This window comes from Mastigoproctus giganteus, chromosome 13 (assembly GCF_048544385.1).
Source record: "Mastigoproctus giganteus isolate SK-2022 chromosome 13, ASM4854438v1, whole genome shotgun sequence".
NCBI classification, from domain to species: Eukaryota; Metazoa; Arthropoda; class Arachnida; order Uropygi; family Thelyphonidae; genus Mastigoproctus; species Mastigoproctus giganteus.
Window position 1 is genome coordinate 16,884,382 of NC_143587.1, and position 26,715 is coordinate 16,911,096.

At 35.7% G+C, this 26,715-nt stretch overlaps 1 protein-coding gene across 1 annotated transcript in view; it reads left to right on the forward strand.

Annotated features, from left to right (window-relative positions):
• The window catches only part of LOC150075807 (cyclin-dependent kinase 14-like), a 258,765-nt gene that overhangs the window by 194,310 nt on the left and 37,740 nt on the right, over positions 1-26,715 (forward strand). The window contains exons 6-8 of the mRNA XM_090387155.1: positions 9,284-9,375; positions 9,543-9,622; positions 21,127-21,221. Coding sequence (XP_090243281.1) covers positions 9,284-9,375; positions 9,543-9,622; positions 21,127-21,221 — 267 coding nt within the window. The remainder of the gene's footprint in view (positions 1-9,283; positions 9,376-9,542; positions 9,623-21,126; positions 21,222-26,715) is intronic.

The following is a 26,715-nucleotide window of genomic DNA, read 5'->3' on the forward strand; positions in this document are numbered from 1 at the left end:
TCTTTTCTCACGTGGATGCCCTTCTGCCGATCTAATCAGGCGCGTTGCCGGTTTTCGACCCCTGCAAGACGCTCGATATCCTTTTTTTTTTTTTTTTTTTTTTTTTAGGGGTTTCCATACCTGGACACAGTATTCCGAGTGCTGCCTTACAATTGCCTTATACAGTGGAATTTTGATCTCCCAGTCGTAACCAGTAAATGTTCGATAAATCATTGACAGAACGACATCTGCCTTACCTGCTGCACTGCTCGAAGAACTTCATGACCGACCGGATCATAACTCCCAAATCCATTTCTTCCTCTGCTCTTTTTAATGCACTTGGTGGGATTGAACAGTAACGCCAGAAGTGCTCTGGTTATAATCGCACGAATCTTGTTGGAATTTTGGAGATATCCGAGCCCTTTGTTAACAAATTGGCAGTACACCACTAAACACTGCTGAAGATTATGTCAGAAGAACCATTATTTGGTCAAATAAATTCTGCTGCACTCTAGCCGTATCTACAGATATTATTTATTTAATATTTTGTTCACGAATTAATACGAAATTTCTATTTTCAGTGCAATGGAAAATGTGTATTGGATGTATTGATAGATTGTTTTTTTTTTTTTTTTTTTGATTCTTTTGTTCCTGCCATTTTTTAAATTTTATTAGCAGTTCCCGTTGTTAAAATTTCGCTTTAATTTAGCATATTTCCAGTGAAGGGGAAGAAACTCAAAAAGTTGGGCGCATCTTGCATTCACCTACAAAAAAAAAGAAAGAAAGAAGGGGAAAAAAAAAAAAAAGTTGGGCGCCACGTTTCACACTGAAACCAGGGAAATATTATAATGTGTACAGAAACCTTTAACCTCCATGACAGCCTCTGTTCTTCGTGGAACACTCTTCACGAGTTTTTTTGTAAATAATCTGTGATATGTTCCACCCAATTGGCCCAGAAAGCGGTGACCACTTCGGCCTTTATTTTGGGTGGACTCCCTTCACACGTACCCGAAGATCCAGTTCATCAAAGAGGTTCTCTCTCTATGGGATTGAGGTCTGGGCTGGCTATTCCAACTTTTCAACACTCGTGCATAAAACTAGTCCATCACAACGCGACCACTATGCATGGAGCAATGTCTTGCTGATACAGATATAGACCTTTCCCGACGTGCAGCACAACGGACGTAATGCATTATTGTTCGGGACATCTAGATAGACTTCGTCATTCATGGTTTCGTCCACCAAACTTCATTGTCCGGACGATTAACAGTCCAGCAGGCAAGCAGCTTCCCCCCCCCCCGGGTATCTGCCATACCTGGACATGACTGTAAGACCATGTATCTCATAGTTTTACATTGGCCTAACACTAAGCTAGACGGCATCTTGCATTAGTGTGGGTGATTAGTGGCTTATGGATGGTTGAATGATCGTGGTAATCCATATTATGCGCATATATACCAGTGCTTCCATGTATCCCAATCGTCTGAGGACCTGTATGTGCTATGACTACATCGACCTGGGTTCCCAGCGGACGATTCTTTGCAGGGTCTCCTGTCACGTTCGGTCAGCTTCGGATCTTTTCCGGGTCGTTTCCTGATGATGTAGCACCAGTCTGCTTCTGTTTGCAGATTACATTACAAATCGTCGACATAGGGATTTACAGTTGAAGTGTCCCGCAGGCCGATTTCTTGTGGCACCTTATCAGAGTGTATTGCTAAAAAAAATAGTACCGGAACCCTCGTTCTCCAGAAGACTGTATGATAACGCCACATCGACTGTACAGTAATTGAATCAGACTTCAGACTCTAATATGTGATGCTTCTACCTTAGACCAGCGGTTCCCAACCTTTTCTGACTCGCGAAAACCCTTTAGGGGTTCGCGATAAAAATATTATCGCGAACCCCTAAACCTGTATGCTCTGAAATCGTATAATAGTACTGATTTTTTAGGATAAAATATTCCCAGTACTACGTTTTTATAAGCAACATTGCGTAATAATAAAAATTATTATTGTTATTTATACTTTGTAAAGCAGTTATTAATCAGTCTAAACTAGATTTCAAACAGGCTAAGAGTAAAAAACTTGCTTCTTGTCCAAATGGTAGCCGAACATTCCGGTCTCTTTCCAAAGCTATTGGAGGAAATTTTTGTCCATCTCTGGTTCCCACCTCTGTCAAAACCAGATGGTTCTGTTGCCACATTAGCCAAAGATAAAACTGACCTGCTAGCATCCTATTTTTCTTCCAGCTCATGTATTGATAATCTTGGTAAATCACCTCAAACCGTTTCCGGTACACTCCATTCAATGAATCCTGTGGTTTTCCGTCAAAAGGATGTCAGAAGGATTTTAGTAAGTCTTGATGCTAAGAAAGCTCCAGATCCTGATGAATTTCTCCACTTGTTCTCAAAACCTGTGCTTCTGAACCTACTCCTGTTATGAGTCGCCTTTTCTCACTTTCTTATTCCAAAGGTGTTTTTTCTTCTGCTTGGAAATTTGCTCATATCCAGCCAGTTCCTAAAAAGGGTGACAAATCCCTCCCATCCAATTATCGTCCCATTGCAATTACTTCTACTCTTTCTAAAGTAATGGAGAAATCAATTAACCGCCAACTCTTAAACTACCCAGAAACCTTCCGTCTGATCAATGATCGTCAGTGTCGTTCCGGAAACTGGTGATATTCTGGCTTATGTTGCCCATCTAGGGACAAATTCAATGGAAAAGTTTGGTGAAACTCAAGCCATTGCTCTTGACATTTCAGGGGCTTTTGATCGTGTTTGGCATAAAGGTCTTCTAAATAAGCTTCCATCCTCTGGTTTGCCAGCTGTTCTTTGTAATTGGGTATCCAGTTTTCTCTCTGACCACTCACTGCGAGTGATGGTAGACGGCTCTCTGTCTTCTAACTTCTCCACTAATGCTGGTGTTCCCCAAGATTCAGTTCTTTCCTCCACTCTTTTCCTCTTGTATATTAATGGCCTTCTTCCATTGACCGGAAATCCTATCCATAGTTTTGCTGATGATAGCACTTTGCTTTCAATCTTCCAGTTTGAGAAACCCTGCTCTGCTCAAACAGTTTAACTTCTCGAATATCCACTACCAATTCCTTAAATGCGGATCTTCGGGTAATTCTTCAGTGGGGCAAAGAAAACTTAATTTCAGTCCTTCCAACAACCTTATACTGTCCAAGTTCACCACAGAACCAATTTTTCTTCTTCCTCATTTATTCATTCAACTTCTGGAACAACCTTCCTTCATACGTATTTCCTGAAAATTACAATCTGCCGAAGTTAGTCTAATGTCAACAAGTATTTTCTTTCATCTTTTCAACCTATGCACGGTACTAAGTACTATAGGTTCTAAAAAAAAAAAAAAAAAAGAACCTATACATAACAATGATCCTTAAGAATGAAAAAAAAAATTAGCTTGGAAAACATTTATTTAAAAATTTAAAAAATGGTTGTTTAGGCATGGGCAATGCAATTCCATCGTTTCTACAACCCAGGTAGTACGCATGCATCGTTTGATTATATCTCGGATTACCCTTGCATAAACAACCTTTTTCATACTCTTAGACATTTAGTCAAGAAATAATTTTAGATATTTATTTAACATGATGTACTGTAAGATAATAAAGTGATTATAAAGAATTGTGGGAGATGTGGTTTCTTTCTTTGGCAATTCTTTACTTTTTATTTACTCTTATTTTACTTTATTGTTTATTATTAGTTATATTTTGTAGTTTACAATAATATACCTATGTAAATTTAAGCAGACGCCATTACAGAATTTTTAGTGCGAACCCCCAGGGGTTCGCGAATCACCGGTTGGGAACCGCTGTGAATAGACCAGTTGTATAAAGTCAGGATGCGCCAATAAATGTTGGAATTTCTCGTCATTCACAGTGCACCATTCACGAATGCTAAACACGCTCGAACCGAGGATACATTTTCGGCGGCCTGGGGAATATCAATATTTTACTCGGTGATGGTGTCTTGTGAATTTTTCGCACATCCCCACTCTTTAAGATATCCCCATGAGGAAAAATTGAGGGATGAAATCTAGTGATCTAGGTGACAAAAGTCCCTTAGAGATCACGCAATCTCCAAAGAGATTTCACTGTCTGCAGTGCCACCCCAAATATTACCAAGTAATATTGTGGTGTACATCGCGGTCGTCTTGTTTGAATACCCTTTGCATATGGTCGACTTGGTAAGTTGTTTTAAAAATTTTCTTGTATTTCTTTTTAGCCTTTTTTTAGCCTTTTCAAAGAATTCATTAGAATGTCGCTCTTAATCTCCGTTTTAGAGTTAATCATGGCTTGCTCACTGTGTGGCTGTATGGGAGGGACCCTCGAACCTAATATTCTAGTTCTTTGCAATAATGCTCTTCTGAGACGAGCCTTCAGAACTGATTGTGGTAGAACACGCAACCAGAATGCAAACCTCTCTGACTTCTGTTTGTTCTCATCTCTTGGTTCTTTTTAAGCCAGTCTCATCATGCTATCAGGGATTCCACTTTATAGTTGAAATATTGCATGCAGTATTTACAGCGTAATAAACCGAAATGTACCAAAGATAGCGGCGGTTATGACTTTGTTCAGCTAATGGCATTACATGTCCCATATATATAGAACCCTAACCCCTCAAATAACTTAACTGTCATATAAAATTTTCCGAAATTAAATTTAGAAACCTGGAACTGTTTTGCAGTTGTGGAAGCTCATGTAAGATTTCAACTACCGAAATCAGCCATGCCCACAAACCTTGTCCACAAAAAGGTTTTGGTATTTTGTCTGTAAAACTACAACTGGTTCAAGTACTGTTACCAACGGATAGAACGGACAGTTTGATGCCATGTTGCTTCCATACGAAACACAAGCCACTGATGTGCAAGACAAATAATCTAAGCAGCTGCCTTCATTTTGTCAGAGGTACTTCTCAAACATATGGCACGAGATAAAAATATAGAATAGACATTCTCAATGCCATTATGGAATCCACAACTGAGAAAATAATAATAATTAAAATTTGTAATGGAAATCGGCAGTATTTATTTTTCTATTTTAAAGCTATAAGCTATCAGTTTTTCCAGTAATGAATTTTTTTTCGAGCTTCCGCATCCTCGTATAAATCGAACACTCATGGCTGATTTTCGAGTTCAGGGAAGTCCGGGTGTAAGAATTAATGGGGGAGGGGAGAGTTCTTGCCTGAATTGGGCTGGGGGCACACTTTTCTTTGTTGGGATTTTGGGATGCATTACATCCGTTATAAGGAACCGGCCCTGCGGACTGACTCAAATAACAATGTTTGTGGAAAGCCAATTTTATGCCACTGGTTACCCACAGAAGTAACCAATCAAAACAAAAATATGCATTATGCTGTGAATATGCAGGAGTAGTCGAAAGTTACTGGATAACTTAATATATGATTGCATCAACATGATGAAATTTTATTTATTTCAAACTGTATTTTGCATTTAGATAAAATGTTTGTCTTCATTTCAAGTGTCCATACTTGCCGACCTTAAAATTGTAATTCGGCTAAATCGTGTTGGGAATGAACTGTCCGAAATAAGATATTGCTGTTTTAGATCGTAATCAATTTATAATAAGCATTGCTTTGAAAAAGTCTGACTTAGACTTACTTTATCGGCAGATTTATACTAAAAATTCAACTTTATAGTGTTCTTCAAAAGGAAATAGTTTGGAAAATATGGGGGGTGTTGGGAACGGGAGGGTATTAACTAAATTTTCCTTGTGTCTGGAGGCGAGGTGATATCTAGAGCGAGTGCGTGGCATTTCAATGCCAGCTATCTCAATTGCACGACTCTTTTGAGAAGTACCAACACCTGTCGCTCTATTTCTGATCAGTTGATGCGATCTGGATAGAGAGTATTTCATGACAACGTGGCTAATTCATCATCATCATCTTCGATGTTGTTAGCGGCTAGTAGTAAAGTAAAAGCAAATTTTATAAAGCTTCGTATTTCAGATTTGATGGAATGTCTTCCTGGGGTAACCGAGCGTGAATATGCCAGTTGCCCATGGTGGGAGTCAAACCTTAAATGTTTTTTTGTCCTTAAACAGGAGAGAGAGAGAGAAAGAAAGAAATCGCCACCATTTTACAGACAGGTGCACATGTTAACAACCTAATGCTGTCATCGCACTGGAATTTAAAGTACCAGGGCAAGAGGGGCGGGCACCTGCTCGCCAATCTCCTCGTTGTAGAGAATGGAGATAAGAAATACAAACAACAATTTTTCTTCGATTTTTGTTTTGTTCTGAAAATTGAGTTTTCTAGAAAACCGTTGTAATCATTCTCTTGTTCCACTTTGTCGACAGTGAACTAGCTCGGCTTGATATGAATCTTATTGTAATTGTATTTTTACGAAAACGTTTCCGTTTAACGGGTAGCCTGAAGCTGTTAAAATTTTATAAGCCGTTTTAAAACAAAAAAAATTAACGAAAAGTAACGAATAACATTACAATTTTTTCTAAAATGTGCCGATCATTTCCTAATGTACCTGAAAAAGCATCGTAAAATTTTGGAGGACTCTTCAGGATCCTTGTAACGAGGAGAGGGAAACAGGACAGTTTACATAGTTAACATTGATGCACAAGCTGTGACGAGCGCATGTGCTTCTCAAGTGTGCCTCTACTCTCTGGGGGTGGAAACATCGCCTATCTCAGCGTCGGACGAAGTCTGACAGCCCCCCGTTAGAGCCAGTTACTTGTCAGATGAACACCACTCTGTTACGCTAGCTAGCGTGGGGGGGTGTTTCCTTAGCATTCGTTGTTTTTGTGGTATGTCGTCACTCGGAGAGGCTGCTTCCGCTGTGTTAGCTACTTGCCAGCTGTCAAACACACACCCCACCGAAACTGTCTAGTAGGCCGCGTCTTCCTACGCTCAGCTGGCTTGTCAAACGCAAAACCCGCATGCAGTACGAGAGTCCGAAGGAGCCGATGCATCTTTGTGTCTGCGGTTAATGGAGTTGTCGGGTCGTCTACCCTGATCATCTTTCTGTGTTTGTACTTGGGTAGAAACCATCCCCAACAACTACTCGATGACCACTTGGATTTGCTTACAACGAAACCGTTGAAATCAAGAGAGTTATAAATGATCATTCGAGATACTTGGTTATCTATACGTTGTCTTATTAAGCGTCTTCGGATTTTGTGGTTATATTTTTCGTAGTTATCTAATAAATATTAGATAACTAAGTTCTTTTCATAGAATAGTGAAAACTGACGGTAGCTACTGAAGAGTTTATTTAGAAAAGGTCATTCATATACATCCTTGGTGTTCGTTTCTCAAAGTTGAAATTTTCCTTCCTCTTCTTTGACGTGCTGAATCCTTATGGATGATGGTTCTTCTCTTGGGCATCCCTTGTTGCTGCTGGAGACGGAAGAATAAGGTTAGTATAAATGAGAAATATTTTCATATAATTCAGAAAGTTTAAGTCATGTAAGGTAAAACTGGGTAATGCATAATAACTGGCTCAATGAATGATTGATTCTGTCATTTAAGATATTTTGATTTGTTTATAAAACGTTCAAGTCCCTTTGAAAGTTCAGGAAAGAAGTTTATATTGGCTACATTTTGGCATGATTTTATAGATTATTGATAAAATCATTTTTAATCTGTTGATCAGTGTTCAATCAAGATTTGATTCTAAGAGAAAGGAAATTTGTCTTCGGTTTGGTTTTTATGAGAATGCATGGAAATTCCCAAATGGCTGAAATTTATATATTATTTTGTCAACTCTGGTTGTAATATACTGCCTTGCTGGTATGGCGAAATTTTTAACTTATAAATATATCTCCAATGGTTCCGAATGGTTGCTTGAACAAGTTAAATTATCCGTGAAGTGGTTCCCTAGAACAAGGCTGATGGTGGGCGGGATTTATACTTATCACATGTCTACTACAGCTTCCTCATTCTAAACTGGTGGATAATGCATCGTTTCGGTGTTCACAACCACGACATTTTACCCCTCTTGGGCTGCTTTTCCGGTTGCTATTTCATTTCGTCCGTGCAGACCGAAAAGGATATTATTGGTAAAGGGAGTTGTACTGTACTTATCTCCTCAAGTGGGGAGCAAAAATGTTTCTGTGGAACATTATCGTTGTACAATTCTATGTATTCAGTGGTAGACCTTAGCCATGGCTTACAAACACGTAAGTAAATCAATAGAGTAATATTCACTCCAGAACTTCCTTCCACCGTAACAGTTTTCTCTTTTCTAATTAAAGCTTCATTAACGCAGTTATAAAGAATGTGGAAGTCATACCAAAGCATGGATTTCTGGTTACTCTGATAAGCTAATTGTCTTAAAAACATTTATACTCTGCCATGTGTATTTGTGATAGAACGAAAAGAGACAAAATTCATTATCACGGAGCGAATTACTTGGGAAATCAATAAACTGCCTGCGTTTAAGTCATTCCAATTTCATTCATTTGTTTAGTCATTCGTTTCTGTATGCTATCGCTGTAAACAGACTGAACTAACTGGTCTGTGTGAAACTTTTCAAATTAATTCAACTTGAAACAAAAAGAGATGGGGTGAGTGGGGGGGACGGCAAAGCACGAAATTTCTTGTTAGTGTGAAATTAAATTCTTAAGACACTCTTAAATGTGATTTAAGAAATCATTAAATAGTAAATTCTAAAATAAATTTCAAGTTTACTATTCTAGTGTAAATAAATAATGTAAATAAATAAATAATTCTAGTGTAAATTTCTCAGCAGTCTTTGAGAAATTTGCGGCCGTTTTTTTTTTAAACGTTAAGAAAAAAAGAAAATACTATAGACGTTTTTTTTGTTTTTTTTTTAAGTCTCTTACCTATAAGAATTCGTAAATTAAGTATATTTTATTTTTCATAATAAAGACAAATTAAATAATTTGTGTTTCTCAGCCATTTTCGTAGCGTACAAACATTTTCATAACTTTGTCTTTTGGCAATAATTGACCGTTTCCTATTGGTTCCGATTTCACGAGACATTCTCTGACGTCAGAAATTCCCGTGTAATACCCCGAAACCGAATCCTTAATAAAATCGATCGTTTCTAAATAAATGGCAAATTATTTATTTACAGTTTTATAACAATTTAATCCGAGTTTTATTGTAACCTCCAGAATTTCAGGACCTGTAAATTTGGCCTGTTATGTTTATATTGAAACAGTGCTGTATTATACAGTGTAATAAAGCTGTCATAATATTTAGTCCTCACAAATTAAAACAAAAAAGAAAGAAAAATATTTGATTTTTGTTTTGTATTGATTTTTATTTATTTTTTTCTTTTAGGGGAACTTAACATTTGGGAAAATCCAAGCTTATGTGAAATTTGAACAGCTAGGGGAAGGGTCCTATGCAACAGTATATAAAGGTTACAGCAAGTAAGTACCTTATTTTCTCTATAACAGTATGATTTTAGTAATTTATCAAAGAAATCTAAATAAGGGAAGTTTAATTATCTGATTTATGTAATTATTAAACGACTGAAAATAAACATGTAATCGGAAACATTAACTCATTTTTGATATTTTGATGATATTTTAATTAGTTTAACCAACAAAGTTGTCGCTCTCAAAGAAATTAGATTACAGACCGAAGAGGGTACACCATTCACTGCCATACGTGAAGGTAAGTTATTTCATCCTCTTAACAATTAGTTTTCTAGGTAAATATTCAGAGATGGGTACCCCTTTCAAAATGGCAGCAAGAAGAGGAGGGGGAAAGCAGTGATTGACAGGTTGTGACTGCCCACCCGTGCATTCTCCTCTCCCCTCCTGTCCTGGCCCAGCAGATGTCAAGTGACACGCTTGTGGCACAGCAACAAAAATGGCAGCTGAAAACAAAGGATAAATTTAAAAATTCAAGTTACAAAAATACACATTTTTCGGGGATCACAAAATGTCACATGACATCTGAATAAGTCGGATAGAGCTAAAAAGAAATGCAACGGCAAATCAATTTTTAAAAATAACAGAAACAAAAGTGCACATTTCTCTATGGTATTTTTCGAGCATTAACAATGAGATTGACTGAAAATAAAATTTAAAAAAAGACAAAACTGTAATTTTTAAGAATATTTCATGATAGAAATGGAACAGCAAATCAACAATTTTTATTGTTGATCAACAACAATGTGGCAAATTAACAACAGCAAATCAAAAGGAAAAATAGAACGAACAGGAAATAGCAATTTTTTTAAAAAGAAAGTAACAAAAATGCAGGATCGCAACATGTCAAGAAACATCACAAAAGCGGAGCTGAAATGAAGAAAAAGAAAGGGCAAAACAGCAGTTTTTAAAAAAAACAAGTAACAAAAATTCACGTGACATGCAACCACTTATTCTTCCTGCCCATACATTACTAGGCTATTTCGCAAGCATTAACAACGAGAATTGCTGATGTGAGTGAACACGAATGCTTTATTTTTGTTTTAATTTTTGGTGGGGGGGCTGCCACCCCATAATCCCAGCTTTCTCCCCCACAAAATCGTAGCTGAAATGAAGAAAAAGAAAAGGTGACACGGCAATTTTTTTTTTAAAAAACAAGAAAAAAAAAATTCACACCACGTGCAACCACTGATTCTTCTCGCCCGTACATTACTAGACGGGATAGGAGCTGCTGATCCCTATCCCCTGCTTTTCTGCCCGAACATTAAAAAACAAGTAATTACCACATGATTTGTAATGAAATTTAACACCACATGCAATGACTGATTACCAGACGATTTCACAAGCATTAACACTGAAAATTGCCGATGCCTGTCAACAGAAATGCTAAAAGGACAGAAACCACTCATCTAATCAATCGAATTATGTTTTATAAATGATCCAACATTTTCGCACTAATATTTTTCAGGAATAAATCACCCAGTAGAAGAGACACTCGCACTCAACCAAGGGAAACGAAAACGTAAATCACAAGCAATCAAATACGCAAATAGGGGATTTTCTTTTTTTTTTAATTATGTTTTCTAAACGTGCAACGACTGATTACCAGACTATTTCACGAGCATTAACACTGAAAATTGCAGATGCCTGTCAACAGAAATGCTAAAATTACGGAAACCACGCGCCTCATCAGTCGAATTATGTTTTCTCACATAATCCAACATTTTCACACTAATATTTTGCAGGAATAAATCTCCCAGTAGAAGAGACACCCACACTTAACCAAGGTAAAGCAAAAAGTAAATCGCAAGCAATCGAATAATCACTGATAACTAGACGATTTCACACTAAAAATTGCCAATGCCCGTCAACAGAAATGCTAAAAAGGCAGAAACCACTCACCTCATCAATCGAATTATATTTTCTAAACGACCTAACATTTTTGAACTAATATTTTGCAGAAAAAAATCGCCCAATACAACAGACACCCACACTCAACCAAGGGAAACCAAAAAAATCACAAGCAATCAAATACACAAATAGGAGGATTTTTTTTTTTTCTCTGGAGACTCCCGGGGACTTTCCCCAGACTCCCGATACACACATTATTCAGATTTTTCCAAAACCAAACAACTTTTCCTTTTCGTATTTTTCATTACGCATACAAAAAATTAAATAATTGGTTGATTAAATATTAACACCACGTGACATTTTGAGCAGGTGAAGTTCATAACCTGAACATGCAGAAACATCTGGCACGGGTGACACCCGTGCCAGATGTTTCACGGCCACATTGCTAGCAGTCTGGAAGGGGTAGCCGTCTCTGAAACTTGACCGTTTTTGTTTTGTAATTGCTGTAAATTATAGGTAAATAAATTAATATTTTTGTTAGATTCTTTTTAATTTTTTAATATTTTAATAAATTAATATAAATTAATAAATTAATATTTATTAATTTATTAATTAATAAATAAATTAATATTTTCGTTAGATTCTTTTTAATTTTTAATTGCATTAAATTGTGTTAAATTGGTTTTTAATTATTTATTTTTTACTCTAATGTAAGTTTTTTATTTTTTTCGTTTTAATTTCTGGAGTGTGTCATACGGAAGTGTTCTACATACTATTGAGATAAATACTACATATACTACTAAATACTACTACATATTGAGATAAACTCCTCTTATTATTTTACAAAAGGTAAATAAATTATAATTAACAAAAAGTATCTGCATTCTGTTTGTATATAGCATCAAATAAGACTTTATATTTTTCATTTACCCTTTTCCTCCTCTCTCTGTTCACCTCCCTAATCCCCTCCCCCCCACAAATCGAATTGTGACCATGCTGAAATTTTCAGGTCCCAGTGTATGTGTCAGTATCAGTAAATTCTGTGTAGTGATGTGTTATAGGGAGACTGGTTATTTGAATAAAAAAGTAAGTTGATTGATTAGGGGAGGGGGAGGATTCAAAAAGTAAAAAAAAAAAAAAAAAAAAATAATAATACTTGCAGCAAGTAATTTTTACTGTTAATCCAGAAATGTTAATTCTTTCTGGAATTATTTTGGGGTATAATAATTGACAATTAAAAAGGTCTGCATAATGCCCTCCTTAAATCAGGCAAGCACTCAGAATTTTCTTTTGGGAGCAGGGGATACTGATGATTCAACATTCCTTCCCCTTCTGCTCATTTTTATTCAGTCTCTTGGGGTGGGATATGACCCGGCATTAGGGGTACACAAGTGAGGCATTTGCCACAGGCGCCATTTAAAATAGGCACCACACCTTTAATAAAATATGTTTTACATTTAGCATTCAATATCAAATTTCTACTGTCCCTCTACCTGTTTTAAAAGTCAAAATTTTGAAAATACATCTAAATTTAGGAATTACTAATAAACTATTTTGTTAAGTGCTTTCTTGTAATGGTTCTGTGCAGTGCAGGCACTTTTCTGTTGGAGTGTGGCTAAATTTGCGAGGGCTTTTTGATGTAGTTAGTAATTTTCTCCGGATTAACCCCGCAAACTGAAATACTAGATATGCTACTGCACATATATGTGTGTTAAGATACGATATGAATTAGGCAACATTACTAGGTTTTGCTTCAGGTACCACAAGTGCTAGTGTCGTTCCTGGATGGGGTGGTTGTAACTTGGTAGCCCCCAGACTTGTTTTGCAAAATTTTGCTCATCTGCTTATTCAATGATTGTAATCCTGCAGTTGTACTGTCAAAAAAATAGCACCAAAGGACCGAAGTGCAGCCATAGCCGAGTGATCACATGCAAGGGTGCATAAGTACATGTGCTTTGAGTGACCAGATTTTCTTGTATTCTATCTGCCTTGTGAATTCCTCTGGCTGTGTAGTTATTCCAAAGTATAAACAGAAAAATTATTTATTTGTCAGTTTGGTCCTTTGGTGTTTTTGCGATGGTGCAACTGCAGGATTACAATCACCGAAGAAGTGGAGAAGCAAAAATCCATGAAAATTCATTTTTAAACTCAATTAGTAATAAATAGGTTGTAAACCCTACACTGGTGGAGTGATTTCATTTAAGTATTTTGATCAAGGTAACATTTTGACCATATGCAACATGCCATTATACTGGCATACAGTATAGTTTAGATTTTTTTTTTTAATTGCATTAAGTAATTCATTAATGGTCATAATTTTTGGGTCCTAGTGTATATTTATGCCAGTTGGCCAACTTTAATTAACAGAATTATAATTAACAATTATAATTAATTGTAATTAATTAATTAACATTATAATTAACAGAATAAAAAATTACAAAAGATTTATTTGCCTAAACATTTTTATTTGTTGGAGCCTCTTTAGATTTTGCGTTCTGTCAGAGCAACACCACTGTTACTTTTTAATCTGGTCTTTGATGTTGTCATGTGTGTGTTTACTATAACTGCGATACACGCACACACACACAAGCAGAAGATGGCAGTGTATTATCCTTAAATTGCAAGGGAGAACAAACTGTGGCAGAACACCAGGGTACCTGCCTACCCACCGAAGAGAAGCCAACAAGCTTTTTAATGGTGCCATCTTGGACAGTGAGAATTATAAGGATAAGTGTACACTATAAGTGTATATGAATAAATGTTTTGAGTATAGTAGAGAAATTGCAATTGTCTAGACTGTTCTGAATTTCAGTGTTTTGGTAGAATTTTAAAAGTTTTATTGTATTGTTTTTGTAGGTGTGGTCTAGTAACAATTACTATATATGCACCCGAGTGCTTGGAATTTAGTAATCAGTGTTTGTTTTTTGGGACAGGAGCATTTCTGGTCCTGGAGCGAATCCAGCTAGTAAAGTATTTAGATTGCTAAGTTTGATTGCTTAGTATTAAAATCTTATTGTTTGAGTTATTATGGCTCATAGAAGGAGTGAGGAGTCCTCATCTAAGGAGGATCTGCTGGTGATGGATGATGAAGAGTTGGAGGAGATGAAGTTTCAAGAACAGTTAAAGACGGCAGTTGGTAGATTAGAGAGAATAGAAAGTGAAGAAAAGGGGGAAAGTGGAGAAGAGAATAAGGAAAGAAGGGCACAGAAAATGGTAAGAGTAGAAGATGAAGAGATAGATAATGGAGATAGTGAACATATGGGTATAGGAAAAGATATTTGGGAGGAGTTTTTGGAAATAAGACAAGTATGGACTAGGCTCCAAAAATTTCTATTTTGTGATGCAAATAAAGTAACTAGAGCTGCCATGAACAAGATTCTTTCAATGTGGGATACATTGGAAGATAGAGCAATTAGATTGTTTGTGGAAAATCGAGTAATAGTGTCTAGAGTAAAAAAGACTGTAGACAGTTAATTCAGGATCAAGAACAACAATTTGAAAGTTATGCTTCTATATTAGAGAAGGGAAGAGAAAAAGTGAAGGAAGTTAAAAAGGGATGTGAAACTATAGTGGCCTTCATTAAGGCGAATACAGAGAAATATATTACAAGTGAACAAGTTGAAGCAATGGTGAATGAGGATATAAGACCTTTAATGAAGAAAGTTAAAGTAAAGAGAACAAGAAAGATTAGAGATAGAGGAATATTGGTTGAAGTTGATTCTATGAGTGATCTCTGTGAATTACAGAATAATAAGAGGTTGGAAGAGTCTGGTCTTAAAGTCGAAATTCCAAAGAAACCTGGTTTAAAGATAATAGTATATGATGTGAATAAGGATATACAGAAGGAACAGTTTATGCAAGCACTTTTGGATAGAAATTTGTTTGATCATGGATATAGTTTGGAAAGGGTTAAAAAGGAAGTGATTGTGAGGTCTATTTCTTCAAGTAAGGAAGGAAGTAATTGTATTTTGGTTTGGAAGTGCCCAAGGAGCATTAGCATTAGTAGAGGCATATGATGCAAGAAAGCAAGCTTATGCAACATCAGCCAAAAAAAAAAAAAAAACCACTCCCATTTCACCCCTCCCTTCGTTCGAAATAATCATCAGTTGGTCCCACTGTATAAAATTTAAATACTGTCTCAGACCATCATAGTCGCCTTTATGAAAGCAAAAACCCTTCCCTTTACCCCTGATGGTAGTTACCTCTTTGAGTAAATCCCACTTCAGCACACTGTGATCACTGCCACCTAGCGGTTCCTTTATCTGCAGGTTCTTAATGCATGAAGAATCACTACTGATAATCAGATCAAGAGTATTACTCCCTCTAGTTGCCTCCCGAACATGCTGATGTAGAAAACTATCATCCAATAAATCCACAAAAGCCTTGCTAGTGTGTGAGTGACCAACCCACAAATTCCAGTTAATATCTGAGAAATTAAAATCCCTCATTATAAGACTCTCTGATTTACTGGCCCACTCTATTTCCCTGTACAGTTTCTTATTATACTCATCAGAGTCATTAGGCCTATAGCACACTCCTACTCTCAATTTTGATCACCCAGTGCTTATGTCACACCAAACTGACTCGACACTGCACTGTCCAGTGATGTTGACTGGCTTCACTTCCTTGGATTTTGTGTGTTTCTTAACTAATAGCATAACCCGTCCTCCCTTCTTATCCTATCTATCCTTTCTGTACACATTGTTATATGGATGATAATAAAATTTAAGCAGTCTCTGTGGTATCTATATTCTTCTGAGTTTCGCACAATGTTTGTAGAGCAAAAGTTATTTTTTCAAAATTCATTTTGACCATATTTACAGACTCATAATGTGCAGTCCACCTTGTGTGGGCAAGTCTTTTGACTGTTATTCCTGTATGTCTGCATGGTTGCACTGTGGTATCGTCACCATCTTCCTTACACTTGGTGGAAAAGGCCTGGGTTCAAATCCCTGGAGTTGAGAGATATATTAATAAATAAAGGAAGAGTCTATTGCCAGTGGACCTCATTTTGGGTGAAGGATATTGTCCATTCCAAAATGTTTTAAATGTTTATCTTATGGCCATGTGCCTTATGAGTGTAAGGGGAAAACCACGTGTGGACATTGTGTAGAAGGACATGTTTTTAAAGATTGTAAAAAGAAAAATGAAAGTGCTATGTGTATTAATTGTAAGCAAAAAAATAGGGATTTTTGCCCTTCAATTAGAAGCAAGGAATTCAGTGAATATAAGAAGTATTATGAACAGTATAGGACTAGATTAGATTATGGATAGGAGAGAAATAGAAATGAAAAAGCTAAAGGTACTGCAAGTGAATGGGCAAAGATCCTATAATGTTGCATTGCAGTTGAGTCATCGGATGGACGAAAAAGACTATGATGTCCTCCTTCTTCAGGAGCCATACGTGGTTGGGAACCTTTTTTTTTTTTTTTTTTTTTTTTTTATTTGGTAGTTGTTGGCGCATCGGCTTCTGTGGCCATATTGCACCTCCCAAGGTTTTTGCAGTACTTTGATCCAAGCCCGAGGCGGGAATCGAACCCGCGACCTTTGGGTTGCCAGGCAGGTACTTTACCCACTCGGCTAGCCCGGTCGGCTTGGGAACCTTGTTAAATGTTATAAAATAACTGATAAAATTGTGCAGTCTGGAGTAAACAGTCAGGCTGCTGTCATAGTGAGAAATGCAGACTGTGTGGTAACACAAATTGATGAGTTGTGGTTTACTCATGGAGTCTGTGCTGAGATCTTGAGTGAGATTGGTAGCATATATATGGTAAGTGTGTACTGCCAGTTCCATGATGAACTGCAGCCTTATTTAAACTATATTGAAAAAGTGATATATGTATTACAAGGAAAGAAAATTGTAATTGGTTTTGATTCAAATGCAAGTTCAACGACTTGGGGAAGTCACGAGACTGATACTAGAGAAAATCAATTAGAGGAAATGTTGATAAGTCAGAGACTTAATATTGTAAATGAGCTGGGCCAGCCCTCTACCTTTGGTACTATACAAGGAGAATCTAATGTAGATTTAACATTAATTACAGAAGCCTTGTGGAATAAGATATGGTGTTGGAGGGTTAGGGAGGACTGGACTACCAGCGATCATAGATGTATCAGTTTCGAGATGAGAGGGTAGAATGTAATACAGGGTTTGAAAAGAGGTTTGCAGCGAGTTCTGCAAACTGGCAGTGTTTTGAAGAAGAGATTACGAAAAGACTTGGAGATAATAGACAAGAAATAGAGCAGCCTGGGTGGAGAAAGGGCTGAGAAAATAGTTAGTATTATATATGAAAGTTGCTGCAGGTCTATGAGGAGGAGCACAAAATTAAAAAGGGTTGTTCCTTGGTGGAATGGGATGTTAATGGAAATGAGGAGGAGAGTGAACAGGGCTAGGAGGAATTTCCAGAGGGTACGGAGAAGAGGAATAAGTGAACAAATGGAGGATTTAAAGAGGTAATACCAACAAATAAAACAGGAATATGTTGGTAGAATTCAAAAAGAGAAGAGAGAAGCATGGCAAAACTATGTAAAAGAGGAAATGAATAAGAATGTATGGGGGATTACCATACAAATTATTATTTGATAGAATGAAAGTTGAAGTTTGTAGTACTATTAAAATAGAAAATCAGAGTATGAGGGACTGGGAGTCCTCCATGCGTGGTTTGCTCTCCTCATTGTTTCCTATAGATCAAATAAGTTTGGTTAGTAGAGAACAAAGACAAATCAGGGAATTAAATAATGAATATGTGGGGAGCAGGAAATTGAAAGTTTAATTACAGAGGAAGAATTGAAGGTAGCATTGGAGAAAATTAAGACAAAGAAAGCACCAGGCAGAGATGGATTGCTACCAGAAGTGATAAAGAAGTTTGGTTTGAAATTTGGAAAGGAATTGGTAGAGTTATATAATGTGTGCTTAAATGAGAAAATCTTTCCTAGTTGTTGGAAGGAGGCATACATTAAAATATTATTAAAGAATAGAGAAAAAGAGAGGACGGATCCTGGATCATATAGACCAGTGGCATTATTGCCAGTTATCGCAAAGGTTTTTGAAAGAGTGTTGATCAATAGATTGGAGGGATATTACGAGAGTAGTGGAATGAGCAGCCCTAGGCAGTTTGGCTTTTGGAGGGGCAGATCTACTGAAGATGCTGTGGTTAAAATAGTGTCATATGTACAAGAGACTTCAGAAAATTATGTCCTGGGTATATTTCTTGACTTTAAGGGGGCATTTGATCATATGTGGTGGCCGAACTTTCTAGCAAGAATGAGAAAAATGAAGTGTACTGGGCAGTTCTATGGAGTTTTAAAAGATTATTTTAAAGATAGGAAAGTTACAATTCTAACAAAATATGGGAAAGTTATTCAGGATGTAACAAGAGGTGCTCCACAAGATTCAATCATAGGTCCCTATAGTTGGAATATTGTATTGGATGAGCTACTGGTTCAGGAGTGGGTAGGATGTGAGCTGGTAGCATATGCTGATGATTTGTTAATAATGGTGGTGGGAAAGTCTAGAAAAGAATTGGAGGAGAGAATTAAGAGGGCTATGGGACAAGTGGAGAAATGGGCTGAGGTCCATAAAATGGAGGTATCGATGAAAAAAACTCACATGGTTCTGCTCAAAGGGAAGCTCAGTGAAAGAAGGCCAACTACAAAAATATTTGGTACGACTATAGTATATGCCTCCTTGGTCAAGTACCTAGGAGTTTGTGTGGATGAAAGGATGTCCTTTTTGCCTCACGTGCAGAAATTAAGAGATAAAGTGAGGATGATTTATTTAAAAATTAGGAAAGTCACAAGGGTAGAATGGGGAGTGAAAGGCAAGTCCTTAGACCTCCTCTATAAACGTATATTTCTACTGATTGTGACATATGCATGTGGGGCTTGGGGTCATATAGTGACTAATAGCCACGTTAGAAGAAGTCTTATTTCAGCACAGAGATTTGCCCTTCTGGCGGTGACACGGTCCTGCAGAACCGTTTCAAATGATGCTCTGCAAGTTATTGCAGGAAAGGAACCGGTGGATCTGATTATACTTAAAAGGACAATGGAATATGCAATTAAGATTAATAAGAGAATAGAACTTATGGGAATAAAATCTTGTAGAGAAGAGGGAAGAGAGTATGGAAGACACGATTTGAAAGTAGAAAAGAAAAGGTTTGCAGCAAGATATAGATTGTATATGGCAGGAAAGATGGAACAGTTCTGCTAAGGAGCGTGTTACCTTTGCCTTTCTGCCTGGGGTGAAAACTATGAAAGAGATTTCATCTTGGTCTGGTCTAGGAATGTTCCAAACAATGTTAATAACTGGACACGGGTTAAAGAAAAGACTGGTAGAGCTTGGTGTAGAAGAAAATCCAATGGGTATTTGTGGTATGGTAGAGGATACAGAGCATATTTTACGGCAGTGTGTAAGTTATGATATACCAAGGAATATGTTAATTAGGCAGATTGGCTCCGACTCATACACCTGGAGTGACTTATTTAAGAATAGAGAATGGATGCTGAGTTTGCTAGAGAAGTAAGCAGGATTAGACAATTGTAAAAATTTGTATATATGTAAATGGTGTTTTTATGAGTTGAGATTTAGTTGGAATTTATTGATCTTATAGTTTATAGTTGTATAAAAAGGGAATGTTGAAAAAAAAGTATAAAATACAAAAATATATTGATAAATTTTAAATGTTTAGAGTTTTAATTTGGCTGGAACAAGAATCACAATTTATAGAAGTTTGCCTTTGAAGTTTAAAGTTTAATTGAGCTCTAGATAGTGGATATCCACCTCAGGAAGCAAAGACCCCTTCGCTTCCTGAGCCTTATTACAAGTAGGTGTTAGGACAGCGATGATGATGTGGCAGATAAATAAAAATTTATTATTTTTTATTATTATTATTATCAGCTATATGGTTGCAAGGAAGCCTGAGGCTTATGCTGCACCAGCCAAAAAAAAATTCCCGAGTTACCCTGAGAGAGAGAGAGAGAGAGAGAGAGAGAGAGAGAGAGAGAGAGAGAGAGAGAGAGAGAGAGAGAGAGAGAGAGAGGAGAGAGAGAGAGAGAGAGAGAGAGAGAGAGAGAGAGAGTGTCAAAAAGGGAATCACCAAGAAAGAGAAGAATGATGATATCCAGCTCAGGACCCTGGGTGTGCCAAGCCCATACTCACCAGATGTGAGCCCCTGGGGTTATGAACAAACTCTTTATCCGTCTAGTGATTATATCATCATTTCTTTCTGAAATTTTATCACTGTTGAAATGATAAATTTTCAGTGAAAAAAATGGTGTAAGTCCTCAAGATGACAGATTGACTGAACTGAATAATAGTTGATTCGGTTCATCATGCCCTGAAACTGCAGCTGTTATAAATCCATCGCAGGATAGAAGCCTCCTTAACAATTCATGTTTTTATCTGTTGTTATAAAAGGTAATTTATTTTGAATCTCTCGCTCTCTCTCTCAGAATCTTGCTGTTTAAAACATAACATTGTACTATTGTTTTAGGGCTGGAAGGTTATTTAAATCATAAGTAAATCATAAGTTTCTTGTATATCACTACTAAACTTACAGATTAGCTATATTTTGAAGTTTTGCAGAACCCCATCATCAGGCTTAAACTGCTGCAAGACAAATAGTTCTTGAATCCTAGTATTCACTTGCTGAAGTTTGTCATTTCAGAGTGGTTCAGATGCTGGATGACTTAGGTTAATTAGTACTGCAAAATGTAATCAACTGTATTATTTTATAAAATTTAGTTAATTAAATATGCTTCAGCACTTTTGTATGTAAAATGAAAATTCATTTGAAAATTAATTTAGAATGGAAAGTTAATTGCAAATTCACTAAATACAGATAACCATTTGTTCCTTACCTGATTCTGAATGAAATCCTAATCATTTTATAGCATCTCTTCTTCGTGGCCTGAAACATGCCAACATCGTTACTCTTCATGACATTATTCATACCCGTGAAACCCTCACCTTTGTCTTTGAATATGTGGTAAGTATTCCACTGTTAGAAATGTATAACAATAGCTGTGTATTAAATATTAAGTATAGGATATACCAAGAAAAGTCATTTTATATTTGCTGTTTTTATTATTTTTCTTTAATAACTGTAATCAGAAAATTTGCATATCTCCAAAAAGCCATCCTTAGAGCACGTGAACTTAGAAGGCTTAGCTTTCTTGCAATAGACTTTGCTAGTAAGGAAGTCTAGGTGGGTCAGAAACTGTGTTAGTTTTGGAGGGATACACAGACTAATAATTTAATTACAGCCATAAGCATAGATGAAATTGATTCTTGAATCTCTTCTATTTTAACATACAGTAATATGTAAAGTGGGGGGGGGGTTACAGGGCCTGATGAGGGTCAACGTGGAATAGTAATTACACAGGCTGTTGTAAGAGTTATTAAAAACAAAGTTTTCTTGCTTATACACAATTTCTAGGAGTATAGCAAGTAAATTTGCCATTAAATGCTGTAAATTATAGGTATAAGAGAAACATGGTATCAGTCTGATATTGAGGATGCAGAATTGGAATCTAATGATATAATGTGTAACAAGAAGTATACACACGATAGGAGAGGAAAAGAGAGATGCTTCTGGTTAAGAAGTACATACTACAGTTTTACTGTGTCAAGCTGTGCTCCTTTGGGATGAATTGGATAGGCTCCTTGGATAAGTAGCAGCTGTGTTTTGATGTTTCAAAATGTAAGGTTTACACTTGAGAAGGTTAATTAAAAACAGTAGAAAGAGAATGGGATTTTGGTTTACAATGTTGGTAGACATAAAATTGCTGTGTTGTACAGACAAGCACTGAGAAGAACTCATAGTGCCCTGTTGATGATTTATCAAACAGTAGCTTGTAGAGATTGGTGGTAATTCCAATAAAGCAATTGTGAAACTACACATGGAATACTGTGTTCAGATATAGTATTAGTAGTAGAGGCATGTGAGGCAAGATATCAAGCTTATGTGGCATCAGCCATTTCACACATCCATTCCCTCTAAAATTTTGTCCAGTTCTACCTTGAATTTATTTAAGCTATCAACCTCCACAACGACAGATGTCTGTTCCAGCAATCAACTACCAGCTGGATAAAGGCAAATTTCTGCACATCTACAATTGTCTTTCCTCAATTTGAATTTATACCCCCGCAGGTTCATAATCTGAGAAAGAGGAAGAATCCCATCAGAATTGAGCCTGCTCAACCCATTCAAGACCTTATATAAATGCTTTTTCTTTACTTTTCACTATTTACTATCTAACCCTAATTTTCATACCTCAAGATCTATTAGAGTAATTCGAGAGAAATTGAGGTACTATTACTATACTTATCCCTACTTCCTTTCTCCTTTTGTTAGCCATAGCTTGCTTTTGTATAAATTAAAATAATACCACAACAGAAATTTAAAATTATGGTTGGTCTTCTTTTTCCTTTTTTTATATATTTGTTTCAAAGGTATCTGTCAGACTAAATGTTATCTTGCCTGTTTGCTACTAAATTATAACATAATCAAGTTTAAGTTTTGGACACTGTTAAACAGGCAGATGGCAATCAGAAACGAATAGCTCTGTTAATTATTGGTGGGACACATTGAGAGGGTTAGCCCTTTAAAAAGTTCCTTTCAATGTATCTCTACACCAATAGTTAACTACATAATCATCATTGTATTATATATTTATATTTTATTACTAATTATATGTTTACTTCCAGGTTTAGCCATATAATCCTGCATGGGCTATTTTATTTTTATAAGTTAATTTGGCCTTATGGCCTATTGCAAACTGTATACTGTTGTGTTCATATACACGTTCAACATCTGTATAGTACTTATTGTGCCTTTATTATAATAACTAGATTATAGACTGAAGAAATATAAAGTACTTATTGTGCTTTTACTGTAATAACTATATATATATATATATCTGATAATTAAAATAAATATGATATTTAAAATAAAAAACATCAGCCAGTAGTTCAGCAAAAATACAGAGCGAAACGAAACGTAAAATAATATAAAATAAACAAACAGGGAAGGGAAAGTACAGATAATAATTAACTTTTACATCACATTATATATACACGTTTCTACTTTTTTAGTTCAATTGTAGATTGTTACCGATTATTGGTGTTTTTCATATAAGTATTAGTGTTCATACAATTTGTGTAATTAAGCTAGCCTAGTTTAGGTTATCTTCATTCCGTATGGCCTATACATTTTAAGTTAAGAAGTGTAATGCTAAACGATAATGATTTTTCATAACATTTTACTGATGAAAACATTTTTATCTGTAGCAAGATAATTATTAAATCTTAATATCTGTATAAATTTATATAGTAATACCAAATCTTAAAACTGTACAAATTTATATAGTAATACTAAATCTTAAAACTGTACAAATTTATATAATAATACTAAATTAAATAATATAATGTGGCCATCAATCCCCTACTTCATCCGGGGGCTTTGAGTGGATTGACAGCCCTTTTTGATGTAATGCCTCATACTTACTCGTTTCTGTCTGTACCTATACCAGTTTTGCCAACTTTGCTATTTTAGTTTATATTTTCTTTTATTTTTAAAGAAATGTTAATTCACTTAAATGTTTTTAAATATTATTTATTTTCATAATTTCTTTTATTCTTAGGTTAAATTTCTTAAATTTTTAATATTATTTACATGGTTTCTTAATTTTTATTTATTTAAATATTATTAGTTAGTTTATTTTTTACCCTATCACAGTTTGCTGAAGAGATTGATAAAAAATAAACTAACTAATAATATTTAAATAAATAAAAATTAAGAAATCATGTAAATAATATTAAAAATTTAAGAAATTTAACCTAAAAATAAAAGAAATTATGAAAATAAATAATATTTAAAAACATTTAAGTGAATTAACCTTTCTTTAAAAATAAAAGAAAATATAAACTAAAATAGCAAAGTTGGCAAAACTGGTATAGGTACAGACAGAAACGAGTAAGTATGAGGCATTACATCAAAAAGGGCTGTCAATCCACTCAAAGCCCCCGGATGAAGTAGGGGATTGATGGCCACATTATATTATTTAATTTAGTATTATTATATAAATTTGTACGGTTTTTAAGATTTAGTATTACTATATAAATTTATACAGATATTAAGATTTAATAATTATCTTGCTACAGATAAAAATGTTTTCATCAGTAAAATGTTATGAAAAATCATTATCGTTTAGCATTACACTTCTTAACTTAAAATGTATAGGCCATACGGAATGAAGATAACCTAAACTAGGCTAGCTTGATTACACAAATTGTATGAACACTAATACTTGTATGAAAAACACCAATAATCAGTAACAATCTACCCCCGTAGATTGTTAAACTAAACTAAAACAAGTAGAAACGAATACATACATCTAAACGTAATAACAATATAAATTCTAATAATATATATATATATACAGGGTGCCTCAAAAATACATGGCATAACTTCAGGAATGAGTTCCTCATATGTAGACAATAAAAATATTTTATATCAACATAGTTCCGGAAATGCTTGCTTCCCGAGCTATTAATCGTAATGTCTTATCTCCCATAGGTGATTTCCTTTATCACAAGGTACTGACGGAATCTGATGGTTTTCCATTCTGACCATGTACTCAAACCAGAAGTAAGTGGATATGCACTTTATGTATGGTTTGGTGGATGGCAATGCTCTGGAGGCTCGTCATTTGCACCACGAAAGGTTCCCAGAACAAAGATGTCCAGACAGGAAAACGTTTGAAGGTATCCATTGCTGCCTTTGTGAACATGGAACCTTTACACCTCGTGCTGCCGACAGAGGACGACCAAGATCTATGACTCCTGAAGTAGGGGGTGGACCAACTGCCTGGCCTCCATGCTCACCTGATTTAAACCACTAGATTTCTTCTTTTGGGGCCATTTAAAGTCATTGGTGTATTCGACTCCGGTAGCTGATGTGGAAACTCTCCGAATTCGAATTGTGTCAGGTTGTGAGACAATAAGAAACATGCCAGGAATTTGGCATCATCTTCGCGAGTCCATGAGATGTCAATGTGAGGCCTGTATTTAGGTAGAAGGTGGACATTTTGAACAATTACTGTAAGGTGATGTGAACAGTTAAGTCTCATAGATAGACCTTCAAAACTCGGAAACCAAGCATTTCCGGAACTATATTTATATAAAATATCTTTGTCTACATATGAGGAACTCATTCCTGAAGTTATGCCGTGTATTTTTGAGACAACCTGTATATATATATATGTGTGTGTGTGATGCTTGCGGCGAGCAAGATTTCAATTGCAGACATAATGCAATGGTGGTCTTCGATAATTCTTCCAGCAGAACAAGCTTACTTTTGCAACGGGTTGCATTGGTTATTGCACTCATTTCAAATTGACTGCCTCTCCAAAAGGTAAATTGCCATTTGTTTAAGATGAGAGTGCTATGACAGCCCCTCTCAGGAGTAAGTGGTCTCTCACTGTTTCACAGATTGTTTGTTGCGATTTGCCATGCAGTATATAAATCATTTTTCAAAGTTGTAATGTGGCTAAAGCTATCTGTTGAAAGTAGTCCAATTCAAGGGAAACTTGTTTCAAAGGCAAATTTATTCTCCTGTTAGAATCAAGATGATTGCATTATCTCTGCAGTTTAAATCCTGCTGCCCACAAAAATAGATAGGATAAGATGGTCATTATAATCGTTGAGATGATAAACAAGTTCAGTTGTACTTACTATTTATTGAAATGTTCCTCTAAAAGTATTCAACCATTTGGTATACCTCTCTAAAATCCAGAAAATTTTAAAACCTGGCATCTCTTGATCCCCAAGGGTATCGGATTTTAAAGGGTTTACTTTATATCTGAATATTGATTATCATGATTATCCTATTATGTTTCTGAATTAAAAAAAAAAAAAAAAAAAATCAAGTTTGTATTGACAGCATCAGCTATAGGGCAAGGAGTGCTAGAAATTTGTAGCTCTCCTCTGTTTATTTTTCTCTGTTTTTACATTATCAGTTATAGATAACTGTTATTATATTTTCTTGTTATAATTGCCACATTTGTGCAGCAAACAAAATTCCAAGTATCAATTTCATTTCATGAATAAGAGTTGTTTGGCAATATTACAAAAAAGTACAGTAATTTTAAAAATTAAGATTTATTTAAGAAATAAATATGAACAGAACACTGTCACACACACATAAGCAGTGGTTGAATACAGCCTTTTTATTATTTTCACAAATCTTGGAGATATTTCTATCACTGAAAAGATATTTTTAATTTTGCCACCAAATTCCACTTCACTTGCCTGTTGTCGATTTATGGAATAGGAGGTAAGAGAACTGTTGTATGTAAACATTTTACTTTTAGTTAATTGATGGTATTGAAATATATAATTGTTTAGTATTTTTTGTTGGGTCAACAAGGGTTGACCCAACAAATGAGGAAAAAGCGACTTGCTTGGGCTAAAACGCATGT